This window comes from Crocuta crocuta, unplaced genomic scaffold (assembly GCF_008692635.1).
Source record: "Crocuta crocuta isolate KB4526 unplaced genomic scaffold, BGI_CrCroc_1.0 scaffold913, whole genome shotgun sequence".
Lineage (NCBI taxonomy): Eukaryota > Metazoa > Chordata > Mammalia > Carnivora > Hyaenidae > Crocuta > Crocuta crocuta.
This window is the reverse complement of record NW_027531940.1, coordinates 1-20,149: the sequence shown is the minus strand read 5'-3', so window position 1 is coordinate 20,149 and position 20,149 is coordinate 1. Positions and strand designations below refer to the sequence as shown.

The following is a 20,149-nucleotide window of genomic DNA, read 5'->3' as shown; positions in this document are numbered from 1 at the left end:
GCTTCACCCGGCACTGGGACCGCCTCTGCAGGCGTTGCTGCCGGTTCACCGGGCGGCCGCCGCCATGGATGGTGCCGGGCGCATGGTAGTTCAGCTTTTCTTGGCGCCTTCTGGGACAAGGGCACTTAGTTTAAAGTAAGCACCCCCGCCAGAGCTAAGATTCGCTCTCTTTCCAAGCGGAGGTTCTTTTTGTTTTTGTTTTTTTTTCCTCTTCTCCAGGGACGGTTCTTTGAGCAATCTCAGCTTTTCTTTCCTTCCCCTGGACTCGTTGCAGCTCGCCACCACTCGCCGGTTTATCACTCATCACAGCTGCATGCAAGCCGGGTTCCCTCCTCTCCCTCCGTATCTCTGGGTCCCGTCCCGCTTTTATCTTCTCCAGTTAGCACTCATGCACTTATGAGGTTTCCTTCCCAGTGTACTGTCTCTTTCTCTTCCCAAACTCCTGTGGCTCAGTGTCCTACGACTTCAGGCCTTCTCTGCTTGAGAGATGAGTGCAGGCGAAATGTACGGTGCTCCCTACTTCTCCACCATTTTGCCTCCTCCCTCTGTAGTTGTCTTTTTTTGCTGGATCTGTGTCTGGCTTGAGAATCAGAGAGATGCTGGCTTCATAAAATGAGTATGGAAGTTTTCCTTCAATGTCTATTTTTTGGAATAGCTTGAGAAGAATTGGTATTAATTCCGTTTTCAATGTCTGGTAGAATTCCCCTGGAAAGCCATCAGGTCCCGGGCTTTTATTTGTTGGGAGATTTTGATAACTGATTCGATTTCTTCACTATTTATGGGTCTGTTCAGATTTTCTATTTCTTCCCGTGTGAACTTTGGTAGTGAGTGTGTGTTTAGGAATTTGTCCATTTCTTCTAAGTTGTCTAGTTTGTTGGCATATAATGTTCATTGTACTTCCTGAAAATTGCTTCTATTTCTGAGGGATTGGTTGTAATAAATCCATTTACATTCGTGATTTCGTCTATTTGAGTGTTCTCTCTTTCCTTTTTGAAAAGCCTGGCTAGAGGTTTGTCAATTTTATTTATTTTCTCAAAAACTAACTCTTCGTTTCATTGATCTGTTCAATTTTGTTTTTTGATCCTATATTGTTTATTTCTGCCCTAATCTTTATTATTTCTCTTCTTTTGCTGAGATTGGGGTACCCTTGGTGCTCTGCTTCTAGTTTCTTCAGGTGCATTGTTAGATTTTGTATTTGTGCTTTTTCTAGTTTCTTGAAGTACGCCTGGATTGCAATGTACTTTCCTCTTAGGATTGCCTTTGCTGCATTCCAAAGAGTTTGGATTGATGTAGTTTTATTTTCATTTGTTTCCATATAATTTCTAATTTCTTCACTAATGCCTGATTGGCCCATTCGTTCTTTAGTAGGGTGTTCTTTAACCTCCATTTTTTCGGAGTTTTTCCAGAAATTTTCCTGTGATTGATTTCAAGTTTCATAGCATTGTGATCTGAAAGTGTGCACGGTATGATCTCAATTCGATTTATTGAGGGCTTCTTTTTGACCCAGTATGTTGTGTATCTTCGAGAACATACCATGTGCACTCAAGAAGAAAGTGAATTCCATACCCTTGGGATGTAGAGTTATAAATATATTTGTCAAGCCCATCTGGCCCAATGTGTCATTCAGATCCATTGTTTCTTTAGTGATTTTCTGTCTTGTTGATCTATCCATTGTTGTGAGTGGTGTACTAAAGTCCCCTGCAATTAGCACATTCTTATCAATAAGATTATATCTGTTTGTGATTGTTTTATGTATTTGGGTGCTCTGGAATTCGGTGCATAGACATTTATACTTGTTAGCTCTTCCTGATGGATAGACCCTGTAATTATTATATAATGCCCTTCTTTATCTCTTGTTACTGCCTTTAATTTAAAGTCCAGTTTGTCTAAGTATGGCCACTCCCACTTTCTTTGGACTTCCAGCAGCATGATAGATATTTCTCCATCTCCCCAATTTCAATCTGAAGGTGTCTTCAGGTCTAAAATGAGTCTCTTATAGAGAGCAAATAGATGGATCTTTTTGTTTTTTTTTTTTTAATCCATTCTCATACCTTATGTCTTTTGATTGGAGCATTTAGCCCATGTAAATTCCGTGTTATTATTGAAAAATATGGATTTAAAGTCATTGTGTTCTCTGTAGGATTCATGCTTGTAGTGATGTGTCTGGTACTTTGTGTTCCTTGCAACATTTCTTTATGGAGTCCCCCTTAGGATTTTTTGCAGGACTGGTTTAGTGGTGATGAATTCCTTCAATTTTTGTTTGTTTGGGAATACCTTTATCTCTCCTTCTATTCTGAATGACAGGCTTACTGGGTAGAGGATTCTTGGCTGCATATATTTTCTGTTCATCACATTGAAGATCTCCTGCCATTCCTTTCTGGCCTGCCACATTTCAGTAGATAGGTCTGTCACGACCCTGATGTGTCTCCCTCTGGATGTTAAGGCCCGTTTATCAGTAGCTGCTTTCAGAATTTTCTCTTTATCCTTATATTTTGCCAGTTTCACTATGATACGTCATCCAGAATATCGATTCAAGTTACTGATGGGAGTTCTCTGTGCCTCTTGGATTTTAATGTCTGTTTCCTTCCCCATATTGGGGAAGTTTTCGGCTATAATTTATTCAAGTACCCCTTCATTTCTCTCTCTCTTCTTTTCTGGAATACCAATGATATGGATATTTTTCCGTTTGACTGCATCACTCACTTCTTGAATTCTCCTTTCATGCCCCTGGATCAATTTATCTCTCTTTATTTCGGCTTTTTCTTTTTCTACAATTGTATCTTCTAATTTACTTATTCTCCTCTCTGCCTCTTCATTCCGTGCAGTGGTCACCTACATTTAATACGCACCTTATTTATAGCATTTTTTAATTCATCATAACTATTTTTAAGATCCATGATCTCTGTAGCAATAGTGTCTCTGCTGTCTTCTATCCCTTTTTCAAGCCCAGCGTTTCATTTTATGACTATTGCTCTAAATTCTTAGTCAGGTTAGTTGCTTTTATCTATTTGATCCATTCTTTAGCTGTCACTTCTTCCTGGAATTTCTTTTGAGGAGAGTTCTTCTGTTTCATCATTTTCGCTAGCTTTCTGTCTCTTGTAAGTTTAAAAGGCTTGTTATGTGCTCTGCACCTGGGAGTACTGCTATATTAAAGGAGGGTCATACACTTTCCAGGACCTGGTCATTCAGGACGTTTACCTTTAAGGGTGTCCCTTGGTCTCTCTCTCGATGTGACTTTGGTTCTTTTATTTCCCTACTCCTAGTGATGTCTTAGACTCTCCACCATGTGTACTTTGGTTTGTTCCTTGAAGTAGCTGCTATGAGGCCATCTTCCTTGTAGACTCCATCTCTTTTCCTCCCAGACTCTTGAGGTTCAGAGTCCTTTGGGTTCAGCTCTTCTTTGAGAGATGCGGGCGGGAAGTACAAAGCCTCCTATTTCTCCACCATCTCCCCGAACATAAAATCTCCTTTCTATTGATCTTTTTATAGTTTTGCCTTTTCCAGAATGTCATATATATCATATAGTTGGAATTATCCAGCAAGCAGTGTCTTTAGAGTGGCTTTACTTAATAATATGCATGCATTTTACTTAAAATTTCTCTATGTCTTTTCATAGCTGGATAGCTCATTACTTTTTAGCTCTGAATAATATTCCTTTGTCAAGATATATTACAGTATATTTATCTATTCATCTCCTGAAAGGCATCGTGGTTGCTTTCAAGTTTTGGCAATTATGAATAAAGTTTCTATAACATCTTTGGGCAGGTTTTTGTGTAGACATTATCTTCGGGTAAATATCATAGAAGGTGACTCCTGGATCATATGACATGAGAATGGTTGGTTTAGAAAGAAACTACCAAATTGTCATTCAATATGGCTGAGCTATTTTGCATCCCCACCAGCAATGAATGTTTCTGTTGTTCCACATCCTCAACAGCATGTGGTGTCACTGTTCTGGATTTTGGCAATTCTAATAGGTGTTTAGTCATATCTCATTGTTTTATGAAACCATCATGTCATGTGAAGTGAAAAATCTCATATACTCATTTTACATCTGTATCTTTTCTTTGACAAGGTGTCTGTTAAATTATTTGGCTCATTTCAAAAATATATACAGTGTTTTATTAATTTCAGATGTACAATATAGTGATTCAACAATTTCATTCATCATCCGGTGTTCACCACAACAAATGCACCCTTTCATCCCCAACACCCATTTAGCACATCACCCTACTGCACCACACCACAGAAATAAATTCAAAATGGGTTAAAGGCTTAAATGTGAAAACAGATGAACATATGGGAAGGCGAAAAGAAGAGAGAGAGAAACAAACTATAAGAAACTCTTAACAGTAGGGAACAAACTGAGGGTTGATGGAGGAGATGGGTGGGGAATTAGCTAGATGGGTGATTAGTATTAAGGAGGGCACCTATTTTGATGAGCACTTGGTATTGTAAGTGATGAATCACTAAATTCTACTCCTGAAACCAATATTTCACTGTATATTAACTAACATGAATTTAAATAAAATCTGGAAAGAAAATAAAAAGAATGTGGGATGTGTATTCAAGATACTGCTTGAAACATGGTAAGCCTAGTAAATACTTATTGGGTTATTAATATTTTGTAATTACCATGTTAGAAAAAAACTCTCAATTTTTAGGTCAGTACTGAGGAGTTGTTTTATGTAGGCACTACTCTGAAGCAGTTCCTCAAACTTTCAAGATACAATATTGTATTACAATATTATGTCTCAATAGTATTCTAGAATTAGGCATTTCTACCAAGCACGCTGGCTCCATTTATTAGAGAATGATATAAAGAAAGTGAGACCTGGGTTCTGGGTTTTCTCATTGCACCTAACAATAGAAAAATCTCCAAGACAAAGGATAATAACCAGCAATGTAGTGGATTTCAGGCTTCCATGTTGGCAGGAGAGGAGCTAAGCTCAGGAAAAGAAAGTCACTATAATATGACTTTCACTATATGTGTAATTATTAATATGCTTCATTATTATTACTATCATTTCTATTTGTAGTATGGGGATAGTTTTCTGCATTAAAAAATAAAAATTAACTGTTAAAAAAGACTTAAATCTGAGACCCTAAACCATAAAACCTTAGAAGAGAACACAAGCAATAACTTCTTTGACATAAGCCATAGAAACTTCTTTCTAGATATGCCTCCTGGGGCAAGAAAAACAAAAGCAAAACTAAATTATTGGGACTACATCAAAACAAAAACTTCTCTACAGCAAAGGAAACAATAAAAAAAAACCTAAAAGGCAACCTATGAAATGGGAGAAGATATTTGCTAATGACATATGTGGCCCATTTTTAATCCGGTTGTGTTCTTATTGTTAAGTTTTAAGAGGGCTTCTTTTTTTAAAGTATTTTTTAGGTGACAGTCCTTTATCTGATATATTATCTCATATGAGTTTTATAGTTTTGCATTTTACATTTAGCCCTGTTATCCATTCTGGCTTAATATTTATGAACTGTGTAAGGTCTACATCTGTATTCTTTTTTTTTTTCTTTTTCACGTGGATGTCCAATTATTCCAGTACCATTTATTGTAGACACTATCTTTTCTCCATTATATTGCCTTTGCTCCTTTGTTAAAGATCAGTTGACTATGTTTATGTGGGTCTATTTCTGGGCACTTTATTCTTTTAATTTTTTTAGAATAAAAAGAAAATCACATCTTTATATTAACATCAATCTAAATCAACTTTTGCATTTTCATCAATAACAAAATTGTAAACCATAAAAGTATTAGCAGTGCCTGTGACTATGTCATCAGTAGAATATAGTATTAACAGTACTTGTACGTTTGATTATAGAAATCACAGGTGTTGACATTCACATTGTGGGTACTTAGAAATATTTTTACTTACCACTGTGAAATTATGAGTTATTGCCACCTGATCTTTTATTCATTGCATTAACATTGAAACGTTTAATACTATGTCACTGATTTAAAAAAATATTTTGATAAGTATAGTTCAATATAATTGGTTCCCTTTGCATATTAATCACCCATTCTTAATCTTACTATAGTGGATAGAAAGAAAATTGGTACCGATCTTGAGAAAGTGAATGACCCAAACCATTGTAACCTTACAGTTTAGGTGGTTTCTGGTTCTTTCTTCAACAAAATTAAAGAGGCACCTACTATATTTGTTGATTGATAATTAAAAGATTTTTTTTATTTTTCTATTTTTAAAATTTAAACCCAAGTTAACATATAGTGTAATAATGATTTCAGGAGTAGAATTTAGCGATTTATCACTTACATATAACAGCCAGTGCTCATCCCAACAAATATCCTCCTTAATGTTCCTCGCCCATTTACACCATGCCCCCATCTAACACCCCTCCAGCAACCTTCAGTTTGCTCAGTTTAAATACAGTTTCTCTCTATTTAAGAGTCTTTTATGGTTTGTCTCCCTTTCTGTTTTTTATATTACGTTGCTTCTCTTCCCTTATGTTAATCTGTTTTGAACCTTAAACTCTACATATTAATAAAGTCATATGATATTTCTGACTTATTTTGTTTAGCACAATACACTCTAGTTCCATCCATGTTGTTGCAAATGGCAAGATTTCATTCTTTTTGATCACTGTCTAACATTCCATTATATTTACCTTCATCTTCTTTATCCATTCATCAGTCAATGGACATTTGGACTCTTCTGATACGTGGCTATTGTCAGTAGTGCTGCTATAAACATTGGGGTGCATGTGCCCCTTTGAATCAGCATTTTTGTATCCTTTTGATAAATACCTAGTTGTGCAATTGCTGGGTAATAGGGTAGTTTTGTTTTTAATTTTTTGAGGAAGCTTCATACTGTTTTCCAGAGCGACTGCACCAATTTGCATTCCTGCCACCAGTGAAAAGACTTCCTCTTTCTAGGCATCCTCGCCAACATTTGTTGTTGCCTGAGTTGCTAATTTTAGCCATTCTGAAAGTGTGAGGTGGTATCTCATTGTACTTTTGATTTGTATTTCCTTGATGATGAGTGATGTTGAGCATTTTTTCATGTGTCTGTTAGCCATCTGGATGTCTTCTTTGGGAAAGTATCTATTCATGTCTTTTACTGGAAATTCTATTCTATTTCATATGTCTATTCTTTTGTCAATAACATCCTGTCTATATTATTGTAATTTTATAGTATGCCTTGAAGTTGGGTAATGTCAGTACCCCAAGTTGGTTCTTTTCCTTGAAGAGGCTATTCAGTGCCTTTTGCATCTTTGTAAAAACTGTAGAATGATTTTGTCAATATCCACAAAATAACTTGCTAGGATTTTGTTTTGGATTGCACTGGTTGGATACATCCATTTGGGTAGAAATGACATCTTCAAAATATTGAGTCTTCCTATCCATGGATATGAAATATTTCTCCATTAATTTAGTTCTTTTATTTAATTCATCAGAGTTTTATAGTTTTACTGAAATACATATCGCACATAATTTACTAAATTAACCTAATTATTTTATATTTGTGGTACTAATATAGATGGAATTGTATTTTTAGTTTCAGATTTAATTTCTGTATTTCTCATATAAAATAAAACAATTGACTTTTTAAATATTAACTCTGTATGCTGCACCCTTGTTATAATCACTTACAAATTGCAATAATTTATTGACTCTTCCAAAATTTCTACATAAACTACCATGTACTGCAAAAAAGACAGTTTTGTGTCTTCCTTTCCAATATGTATATGTTACTTCCTTCTCCTATTCTCCTAAAGTATTAGCTGACGTTTCCAGTGCAATAATGAGGGTTCATAGCCTTGTCTTCTTCCTCATCTTAGAAGAAAAATACCTAGCTTTTCATTGTTGAGTATGGTGTTAGCTGACAGTATCAGATGTGACTTTGATTATGTTGAGGTACATTTCTTCTATACCTAATTTGTTGAGAATTTTTATTTTTAAAATATTTGAATTTTCTCAAATGCTTTTACTGCATACATGATTGTGTTTCTTTAATCCTTCATTTTGTTAATGTGGTATGTCACATATTTATTTTTGTGCATTTTGACCCATGCTTGCATCACAGAGATAAATTCTATTTTATTATGGTGTATGATCCTTTTAAAGTGCTGTCGAATTTTATTTGCTATTATTTTGTTGAGGATTTTTGTATCTATGTTTATCAGGAATATTGTCCTCTAACTTTCCTTTACTGTAGTGTCTTTGTTTCACTTTGATATCAGGGTAATGCTGGCCTTGTAAAATAAGTGTGGAAGTATTCATTCCTTTTCATTTTTTGGAGAAATTTTAGAGAGATTGGCATTAATTTTTCTTTAAGTATTTGGTAGAATTTACCTGTAAAACCAGATAGCTGTGGGATTTTCTTTGTTGGGAGCTTTTTATTACTGATTCAATCACTTTTCTTATTATTGGTCTTCAGATTTTCTATTTCTTCATGATTAAGTCTTGGTAAGTTTTACCTTTCTAGGAATTTTTGCACTTCTTTTAGATTATCCAATTTGTTGACATATAATTCTTCATAATAGTTTCCTATAATCCTTTGTATTTCTGCAGTATCAATTTTGTTGTTTCATCTTTTCTGATTTTGAGTCTTTTCTATTTTTTTTTCTAAGTCTAGCTGAAGGTTTCCCAATTTTGTGTATCTTTTCAACAAAAATCTCTTAGTTTCAATGATCTTTTCTATTGTTTTTCCATTCTCTATTTCATTTATTTCTGCTCTAATCTGTTATTTCCTTCCTAATACTAACTTTGGGTTTAGTTTGTCTTTCTTATTCTAGTTCCGTGAGGTGTAAAGTGAGACTTTAAAATCAAGATCTATTTTCTTTTTTTAAAAATTTTTAATGTTTTATTTATTTCTGAGAGATACAGTGTGAGAAGGGGAGGATCAGAGAGAGAGCGAGACACAGAATCTGAGACAGCCTCCAGGCTCTGAGCTGTCAGCAGAGTCCAATGCGGGGCTCGAACCCACGAACCGCAAGATCATGACCTGAGCCAAAGTCGGCCGCCTAACCAACTGAGCCACCCAAGCACCCCGATCTATTTTCTTAGTGTAGGCATTTATCACTATAAATTTCCTTCTTAGAATAGCGTTCTTCATCTTATAAACTTTAGTATCTTGTATTTCCATTTTCCTTTGCCTCAAGATTTTTTAAAATGTTTCAACTGATTCATTGTTCAAGAGTGTGCTATTGGGGAGAGTTTAAAGATGGCCATATAGGAAAACCCTAAATACAACAAATTTACAACAAATTACAACAAATTACAACAAAATACAACAAATTTACAGCTGTGTATGGAATAATTTTCCTCTGAAAAGGACTTGAGAACTAAATGAATAGTGCCTGCACAGCAAAAGATAACACTGGTAAGAGAGGCAAAGACTCAGTCTTGCCAGACACAGTGACCCACAATAAGGAAGGGATGCCAAAACTACAGAACTTTTCCATGAAGAGTGAAGGGACTGTGCCCCACATCAGATACACCAACCCTTGAGTCTGGCACCAGGAAAATTTTGGGGCATTCTGTCTAGGTATTAAGTTTCAGGGACCCACAGAACTGTAAATAATGGAGAACCTACTCTTAAAGGAATCATGCATCGACCCACTCATCCAGGNTTTAAAATCAAGATCTATTTTCTTTTTTTAAAAATTTTTAATGTTTTATTTATTTCTGAGAGATACAGTGTGAGAAGGGGAGGATCAGAGAGAGAGCGAGACACAGAATCTGAGACAGCCTCCAGGCTCTGAGCTGTCAGCAGAGTCCAATGCGGGGCTCGAACCCACGAACCGCAAGATCANCCTGCCGAGACTGTCCAGGGGAGAAAGCACTGATGCCCACCAGTTTTGCAATCTCATTCTAACTTGCTGGAAACAGAGTTGGTGGGCACCATTTTTTATGTCCTCCCTATAACTTATGAGTACCACTATGTATTCTCTGTCCTTCATCCACCCTGCATAGAAGCTGTACCACAACCAGACCAAGCAAGACTACTATGCTATGCCCTCCCCACATAATACCTAGCAACAACTAAGCCAGGGGATCACCCTGAGTCCCACCTACCCTGCAAAACAGCCATACTGCAATCAGGCTAAGTAGTACCCATTCCCAGCCCATCCCATGTAGCAGCTCCACTGCAAGAAAGCTGGGATAATTATACTGACATTAAACAAAATAGAATATAAAGCAAAGTCTGTAATAAAACACAAAAAAGGAACTGCATGATGTAAAGAAGTCAATCCAGCAAGAAANCAACGCAAAATAAATATAAATGGACATAAAAGAAATTGAATACAATACAATAATAGCAAGGAACATTAAACTACACTTATATTAATGGATAGATCAAGACAAAAAAAAAAACCCAATATGGAAATATCAACCTTAAATGACACATTAGACCAGGTAAACTTAATAGATACATACAGAAAATTACATCCAAAAGTAGCAGAATACACATTATTCTCAAGTGCACATGAAACATTCCCCAGGATAGATCACATGGGTCACAGAAAAAGTCTTAATAAATTCAAGCAGATTGAAATCATATCAAGCATCTTCTCTGATCACCATAGTATGAAACTAAAAATCAAATATAAAAATAAAACTGAAAAAAATCATAAAACATGAAGATTAAACAACATACTGCTGAACAAGTGACATCAAAGGAATCAAAGAAGAAATTTTATAAATTCTACAGAAAAGTGAAAACAAATACAATTTGCCAAAGTCTATGGAATGAAGCAAAAGCAGTTCTATGAGGCAGGTTCATAGTAATTCAGGCCTGCATCAAGAAAAAAAGAAAACTCTCAAATGAATAAATTAGCTTTACACCTAAAGGATCTAAAAAAATAACAAATGAAGTCCAAACTTATTAGAAGTAAGAAAATAATAAAGATCAGATTGGAAATAAACATAGAATAAAAAAGATGCCAGAAAAGATCAATAAAAACAAGAGATGTTTCTTTGAAAAGATAAACAAAACTAACCTTTAGGGACACTAACCAATATTAAGAAGATGTCTGAACTCAAATTTAAAACAATTATAAGGATACTAGCTGGGCTTGAAAAAACCATAGAAGACACTAGAAAATTCCTTATTGCAATGATAAAAGAACTAAAAACTAGTCAGGCTGAAATTTAAACTGCTATAACTGAGATGCAAACCTGAATGGATTCCATGATAAGGATGACAAAGTACAACTTCCATTCATGATGAAAACCCTCAACAAGGTAGAGTTAGAGGGGACCTACCTCTACATGATAAAAGGAATATATTAAAAACCCACAGCTAACATGAACCTCAATGGGGAAAAACTGAGAGAACTTCCTCTAAGGAGAGAAACAAGATAAGGATGTCCACTATAACCACTTTTACTGAACAGACTAATGGAAGTCCTAGCCACAGCAATCAGGCATCCGAATCAGTAAGGAAGAAGTAAAACTTTCAAAATTTGCAGATCATATGATACTATAGATAGGAATACACAAAAGAGGTAAGGAAAACAAAAGCAAAAATAAACTATTGGGACTTCATTAAATAGAACCTTCTTTACAGAGAGGGAAACAATTAACAGAACTAAAAGGCAACCTACTGAATGGGAGAAGATATTTCCAAATGGCATGTTCATTCATATATATATATATTCCATACATAACCCTAAAATTTGTATGGAACATCAAAAGTCTCTGAATGACCAAAGTAATCTTGGGAAAGAACAAAACTGGTGATATTAAAATCCCAAATTTCAATATATACTGAAATCTGTAGTAATTGAAATATTTTGGGGGGCGCCTGGGTGGCTTAGTCGGTTAAGCGTCCGACTTTCGCTTAGGTCATGAACTCGCGGTTCGTGGGTTCGAGCCCCGCGTCGGGCTCTGTGCTGACTGCCAGCTCAGAGCCTGGAGCCTGTTTCAGTCTGTGACTCCCTCTCTCTCTGACCCTCCCCTGCTCACGCNATGGGTAGATAGCTTTGGGTAGTATAAACATTTTAACAATATTTGTTCTTCCAATTCATAAGCATTGAATGTCTTTCTATTTCTTTGGGTCTTCTTCAGTTTCTTTCATGAATGTCTTATAGTTTTCAGAGTGTATCAGGTCTTTCACCTGTTTAGTTAGGTTTATTCTTAGGTATCTTACTATTTTTGGTGCAACTGTAAATTGGATTTTTTTAATGTTTTTTTTTTAATTCTCTTTCTGCTGTTTAATTATTGGTGTATAGAAATGCAACAGATTCTTGTATATTGATTTTGTGTCCTGTGACTTTACTGAAGCTTTACAGCACTCTATGATCAGTAGACTTGATGCCTGCAAAGGGGTTTGTGCTGGTCTTCTGGGGGTGAGGTCTACTGAGCTGATTCTCAAGGTTGACTTGCCCTATTCAAGACTCACCTGAAGGGGGCAGGGGGCAGTGCTCGGTGTAAGCGACTCTGGGTTCCACTTAGTGGCGCTGTTTTGCTCACTGAGGTTGGTCAATTGTGCTGGACAGGGTAAAAATGGCATCACCCTGCTCTCTTGTCCCCAGAGCAGGGAGGTCTTGCCTGCCACTCTTCAGGAAGCCTTCATAGAAGAGCAAACAATCACCTCTCTTGTGTCCCTGGATTCTGCCAGATCCCTACCTTCATCCTGCCTGCGTCTGAGCTGTCTGCTTGCCAGGCAGCACAGCACTCTTGTGTTTTATCTCAGGTGTGAGGCTGGGTTTCACAACTCCAAATTTTAGAGATCCCTGTGGCATGGACCAGTGTTGAATGTCTAGGGCAGTATCTCATGTGCTATGGCCAGTGCGGGCTTGTCCCAGAAATCGATTGTGTGACCTCCCAGTGGTTCTGAGTCTATGGTGTAGGCTGGCAGAAATCCGACATCAAGGCTTGCTGTTCTCAGTTGGTATCCCTGTTCCTATGTTAGTAAACAGAGCAGCTCAAATGCACTTCCCTGGTCTTTTGCTCCCAGAGAGGCTTTGGGACTCCAAACTGGGAAACTGCTTCTTTGCAGGGGATCCTCAGCCCATGCTACCCGCTCCCGGATTTCCACCCTCCTTCTCCACTGGAGCACTGCACTCCCACCAGGCAAGACTTTGATGATGGCAAGAACCTCTGAAACCTCAGACTCTGTTCCACTGTTTATAAAAACTTGTGGTATTGAGCCCTTCTCCATTTCCCTGTGGATGGTTTTGGGGAAGAGTTTTTCTTGTGAAATTCCCTGTGTGCATTTTCACTCTTTATCTCTCTCTTCTCTCTGTGATTAGGGCTCCCTCCTCATAGCACCTGAAGCTCTTCTCTCCCCCAAATCAACTCTCTACAGCTCCTACCTTCCAGGATGTGGAAGTTTTTTCACCTTTAGTTGTATCCTTTTGCTCTCTCAGTCTTCACATAAATTTCTTAAGTGTTCAAAATGATTTTATATTTAGCTGTGTTTGAGGGAGGAAGCAAGCTTAGGGTCTCCCTACCTCTCCACCATCTTATCTCTTCTCCTACACTTTTGAATCATTATATTGCACACTGAAACTAATATAATGCTCTATGTTAATTGTACTTGAATTTTAAAGAGTAAGTTAATTTTAAACATAAAGCTGAAATTTCTCATGTAAAAATATAAGAGAGAAAGTGGCATTCTCATTTTTAGCCACCCCAAATTTCTTCTCCAGTTTGGTGTCCTAGGGCTTGAAATTCCTCACACCATAGAGGTGTTTCCTTCTAATTATTAACCCCAAGAGGTTCTTTTATTAAAATGCACATATGTCCTGGGAGAGGTCACCTGGGCCCAGGTTCTTACCATTTGTTACATGCTCCAGGGACTTATCTATCAACCATCAACAAATTCCATAGTTGTGGTACACATATCCAATATGATATAGAGCTGCACATCTGAAAACTTTTTGAATATTTCAAAGATAAATGTAAATGTAAAGCATTGTTATAATTCATTGTTAAAGGTTTTTTCAATTATACCTTCTATATTATTAAAAATGACTTGTGAGAAAAATAGAAGACTCTTTAGGTCCGAAAGCAATGCATCACTAAAGGTAAAACTTGAGATTCCAAGATAACATGAAAGGTATTTGAGGTACAAAAGGATGATGTTTTCCCAGAGCATCTCAAAGCCCACTTCAAAGGTAGCCACCCACTTGGCCAATTTCTAGACCAGCTTTGACCACTGGTATCTTGGGGGTGGGGGAGAGATCAGCATGACTGAGATATGCAGAATCTGCGAACCAGGAGACATCTTGGAAGTTCCACATTTTAAAGGTGAAGAAACTAAAGCCCAGTGAGGAATATTGCTCTCGCATTCAGAGTTGAGGAGCCCAAGTAGAAAATTTTGATGTGGTGGTGCTAAGGGTCAGGAGAGATCAGAATATGACAGAGGGGAGGATGATGAAACTATATTAAGGACTCTGCTCTCTTGGCAGTATTGACTCCTCTCAGGGAACTGCTACTGTACAAGGCCTGACTAATCAGAGAGAAATGTCTAGTAATCCTCTCAGTTGGCTGGCCAACTTCCACAAGCCCAGTTTACACCCTTCTTACCTGGATCCACTCTGTGCAGAAGAGGTCTCTCAATCCCAGTTCTTTGATTCAGTGAGAGAAAGTCTAGAAATAATACTTTTAAACTGAAAACATTTTTTCTTCATAAAACAGTATCCATTAAAATCCAGGGACCTGGAGCAGAAATGAAATGTGTACCCCAGGGGCTTGGAAGCCTAGAAAAGGCATGAAGTAAGAAGAGAACTGAAGGAGGGATAAGAGGTCTGGGGAGAATATCTTTCCAATATTCCTCTGTTTTCTAGCCCTAAAACTTCCTTATCTTCCTTCCAGGGACATGAAAAAGGAGTATCTGCCTTCATTTAAACCTAACTTTATTCTCACTTCATCTTCTCAGGGGATTATCAAGGGATGATGAACTGTAGCATGTTAACGTTTGATCTATTTAATTTTTTAAAAAAACTATGACATTCTACTGATTCTTAAAACATTTTTGTCATGAACTAAAAGCTATTGATTTCCCTATAATATATTTGTAGTGCAATTTGTTCAAAGGGAAATAGTGTATTTTTTCAACAATATCACAATTATCTGTTTTACTAAATAGTAATTCCCATTAGTTATTTTTCTAGGATCTTAAAATTCATTATCAAAGGCTTTTTTGAGAAATGCCTACTTTTTCATAATATGAATTGTAGTGTCCTAAAGTTTTATCTATTTTATTATTTGGCCTTGTGGCATGACAAATTTAAAAAGTAAGGAGAGGGTCCAGGTAGATGGTGGCCAGGATAGAGGCGATGTTGGAGCAGCACTTGAGGACACAACGAAGACTCCACCCATTGTTGGAGTCCTCTGCACAGATTCCAAAGATTTAATCTGGGCTGCTGCAGGACCTTGTCCGATTGGCATGCTGGATGATCTCTTCTAACCCAGCAAGCAACTAAGCTAACCTCAGACCCCACTGATATTCCTGAGGCGTGTCTAGAATCAAGTAATGGGAACATTATGATCCAGAAACATGACAGCATCACAGTGGCAGTGCATAAACTGGCCTCTTGACATCTCATATCAGTTCTCCAGCAGCATTTCATTGGGGTTGATCCTACATTATGTTAATTATCTTGTAGAACTATTAAAGTTCTAGTAGTTAAGCCATTTATTTAGTATGCATTGGTCACTTTTCTGTTAATTTTAGAGTAAGCTGCTTTTAAAATAACTTATTGTCAACTTAGATAACATACAGTGTATACAGTGTAGTCTTGGCTTCAGGAGGAGATTCCCATGATTCATCACTTACGTACAATACCCAGTGCTCACCCAACAAGTACCCTCCTCAATGCCGATCTGCCATTTTCTTGCCCACCAACTCCCACCACCATCAACCATCAGTTTGTTTTCTGTAAGCTACTTTTTGACACTCAATGGACTGACTTATTAAAATAAGTCCCATTATCAATTCCCAGGAAGGAAGTGCCCAGGCTTGTGGGATTAAACTCCAGGCTGTATTATTAATGCAAACAGAGTAAAATCTTGAAATAAGGCTGGGCGCAGGACATAAAGCACAGCCCACCTTGGCTACACCCATGGCACAGTGAGATCGGACCCAAAAGAATGTTTTGCAATGCCTGGTTCGAGAGGGGACTGGGGGGTTGCCATTTTCTCCGCACAACCACCAAGGCTGGGACCTAAGGATGCAAGGCTGGGCCCTAAGACCCGCCTCCACCAAACCACCCCCATCTGTGCTTCATAGCTGCTTGGTTACCAGAGCCTGGATATGGAAACAGCCCCTCTCCCAAGATCAATACTGACACATTGCCGTGACTGACTCTAGATCAATTCTTGCTATTCAGACAGATATTCTCCCTTATCTCATACTTATCTCTCCCCACCCTTGGACCAGGTATTATGGTGATAGGTTCACTTAAACAGGCATATATAATCCATTTGCTTGATGTATGTTCTGTCTCCATCGTTACCTTCCTTTCTCTCTCTCTCTGAAATAATCAGACTATATAGTTTCTCTGGGTAATATTATCTTCGTTTCCCCCCCCCCTTTTTTTCTATCTTTTCTATTCTTTTCTTTTTACCTCCTGCCGTAGTCTCTTTTTTCTTTATCTAAATTAAGTCTTTTAGTCTCTCTGCCTGGTCAATGTTTAACTTTTTTTCCCCCCAACCCTGTCATTTCTCTCTTTGTATATACTCCTCCATCAGCACCCTGCTCTTTATTAGTAGATGGGATTTCGGGCTTTATGCTTTTAAACTGTTCTTTGTCTTTTGCTTGTTTTTGTATTTTAAGTATTTTTGTTTTTCCTTTTGGTTTGCTTGATTTGTTTGTGCATATGCATGCTTTTTTTCCCTGTTTGTCTGTCTTCCTTTCCAGGGTTACCTCAAGAAACAAGCCAAAGTACACATGGTGGAGAGTCCCAAATATCACTATGAGTAGAGAAATAGAACAACCAAAGTCTGAACAAAAGAGATCAAGAGACACCATTAAAAGAACACTACCTGAATGGAAAGGCCCTGGACTGTCAATAAGCCTCCTTTAATATAGCAGTACTCACAGGTGCAGAGCGCATAACAAGCTTTTAAAACTGACAAGGGACAGAAAGCTAGCCAAAATGATGAAACGAAGGACTCTCCTCAAAAAAAATTCCAGGAAGAAGTGACAACTAAAGAATTGGTCAAAACAGATATAAGCAACGTAAGTGAACAAGAATTTAGAACAATAGTCATAAAATTAATCGCTGGGCTGGAAAAAGGGATGGAAGACATGGAAGCATGGAGAAGCTATTGCTACAAAGACTATGGGCCTTAAAAGGAGTTGTGATGAATTTAAAAAAGCTATAAATGAGGTGCATAATAAAATGGAGGCAGACGATGCATGGATTGAAGATGCAGAGAGGAGAATAGGTGAAGGAGAAGACACAATTATATAAAAAAAGAGGAAGCCAAAAAAAAAAAAAAAAGAAAAATGATCCAGGAGCACAAAAGGAGAATTCGAGAACTAAGGGAGGCAATCAAATTGAACAAAATATTTATCATAGGAATCCCATAAGAAGAAGAAAGAAAGGGGCAGAAGGGGTACTTGAACAAATTATAGCAGAGAACTTCCCCAATCTGGGGAAGGAAACAGACATTGAAATTCAAGAGGTGCAGAGAACTCCCCTCAAAGATAATTTGAATCCATCTGCTGCACGACATATCATAGTGAAATTGGCAAAATATGAGGACAAAGAGAGAATTCTGAAAGTAGCTAGGCATAAAAGGGACCTAACATCAAAGGGAGACCTATCAGAGTAGTTGCAGACCTATCTACTGAAACCTGGCAGGCCAGAAAGGAATGGCAGGAAATCTCCAATGTGATGAACAAAAAAAATATGCAGCCAAGAATCCTCTACCCAGCAAGCCTGTCATTCAGATTAGAAGGAGAGATAAAGGTATTCCCAAAAAAACAAAAATTGAAGGAATTCATCACCACTAAACCAGCCCTACAATAATCGTAATGGGGACTCTGTGAGGAAAATGTTGTGAGGAACACAAGTTACCAGAGACACCACTACAAGCATGAAACCTACAGAGAACACAATGGCTCTATATCCATATTTATCAATAACAACACTGAATATAAATGGGCTAAATGCTTCAATCAAAATACATAGGGTAGAAGAATGGATAAAAAATATCCATCTATTTGTGTCTACAAGACACGCATTTTAATTTTTTTTAATGTTTTATTTATTTCTGAGAGACAGAGAGCGAGCGTGAGCAGGGGAGGGTCAGAGAGAGAGGGAGGCACAGAATGTGAAACAAGCTCCAGACTCTGAGATGACTGCCAGCACAGAGCCCAATGTGGGGCTCGAGCCCATGAACTGTGAGATCATGACCTGAGCTGAAGACAGACGCTTAACCAACTGAGCCTCCCCGGCACCCCACGAGACTAAGTTTAGTTCTGAGACACATTCAGTTTGAAAGTAAGGGGATGGAGAAATATCTATCATGCCATTGGAAGTCAAAAGAAATCTGGAGTGGCCATACTTGTGTGAGACAAACTGGACTTTAAAGTAAAGGCAGTAACAAGAGATAAAGAATGACATTATATAATAATTACAGGGTCTATCCGTCAGGAAGAGTGAACAATTATAAACATCTGTCTTCCCAATTCGGAGGCACCAAAATACATAAAAAAATTAATCACAAATAGAAACAATCTTATTGATACAATGTGCTAATTGTAGAGGACTTTATACTCCACTTACAGCAAAGGATAGATCAACTAGACAGAAAATCACTAAAGAAACAATGGATTGGAACACATGGATTTGACAGATATATTTATAACTCTACATCCTGAGGCCATGGAATTCACTTTCTACTGAAGTGCACATGGTACATTCTCCAAGACATACTGGGTCATAAAGCATCGCTCAATAAGCATAAAAGAGTTGAGATCATCCCATGCACACTTTCAGATCACAATGCTATGAAACGAAATCAATCACAGGAAGAAGTCTGGAAAACCTCCAAAAACATAGAGGTTAAAGAACACCCTACTAAAGAACAAAGGGTCAACCAGGCAATTAGTGAAGAAATTTAAAAATATATGGAAATGAAAGAAAATGAATATACAACAATCCAAACTCTATGGAATGTGGCAAAGGCAGTCCTAAGAGGAAAGTACAGTGCACTCCAGGCCTATTTCAAGAGATTAGAAAAAGCACAAGTGCAAAATCTAACACCTCACCTAAAGGAACTATAGGCAAATCAACAAAAGCACCCCACACCCAGGAAAGGAAGAGAAATAGTAAAAATCAGAGCAGAAATAAACAACATAGAGACCAAAGAAACAATTGAACAGATCCATTAAACCAAGAGTTGATTCTTTGAAAAAATAAAGAAAATTGACAAACCTCTAGCCAGGCTTCGCAAAAAGAAAAGAGAGAGCACCCATATAGACAAAATCATGAATGAAAGTGGTCTTATTACAACTAACCCCTCAGAAATACAAGCAATTATCAGGGAATACTATGAAAAATTTTATGCCAACAAATTGGACAACTTAGACAAAATGGACAAATTCCTAAACACACACTCACTACCAAAATTCACTCGGGAAGAGATAGAGAATCTGAACAGACTCATAACTAGTGAAGAAATCGAATCAGTGATCCAAAATCCCAAAACAAATAAGAGTCCTGGAGCTGATGGTTTCCCTGGGGAATTCTACCAGACATTTAAAACAGAATTAATACCAATTCTTCTCAAGCGATTCCAAAAAATAGCAATGGAAGGAAAACTTCCAGACTCATTTTATGAAGCCAGCATCACTCTGATTCCCAAGCCAGACAGAGACCCTGCAAAAAAGAGAACTACAGGCCAATATCCTTGATGAATACGGTTGCAAAAATCCTCAGCAAGATCCTTGCAAATCGAATCCAACAGCATATAAAAAGAAAGATCCACCAAGATCAAGTGGGATTGATGCCTGGGTTACAGGGCTGGTTCAATATCCGCAAATCAATCAATGTGATCCATCACATAAACAAAAGAAAAGATAAAAACCATATGATCCTGTCCATAGATGCAGAGAAAGCATTTGACAAAATACAGCATCCCTTTTTATATAAGACTCTCGAGAAAGTCGGGATAGAAGGAACTTATTTAATCATCATAAAA

At 37.4% G+C, this 20,149-nt stretch overlaps 1 protein-coding gene and 1 pseudogene across 1 annotated transcript in view; one reads left to right on the top strand and one right to left on the bottom strand.

Moving 5' to 3' along the window:
* The window catches only part of LOC144240662 (nuclear RNA export factor 2-like), a 56,738-nt gene extending 55,558 nt beyond the window's left edge, over window positions 1-1,180 (bottom strand). Inside the window, exons 1-2 of the mRNA XM_077775040.1 lie at window positions 1,146-1,180; window positions 15-110 (exon numbers count right to left, since the gene is read on the bottom strand). Of these exons, the coding sequence (XP_077631166.1) occupies window positions 15-110; window positions 1,146-1,180 (131 nt within the window). The remainder of the gene's footprint in view (window positions 1-14; window positions 111-1,145) is intronic.
* Window positions 1,181-15,252: 14,072 nt separating this feature from the next.
* Window positions 15,253-15,535, top strand: LOC144240666 (ragulator complex protein LAMTOR5 pseudogene; annotated as a pseudogene).
* The last annotated feature ends 4,614 nt before the right edge of the window (window positions 15,536-20,149 follow it).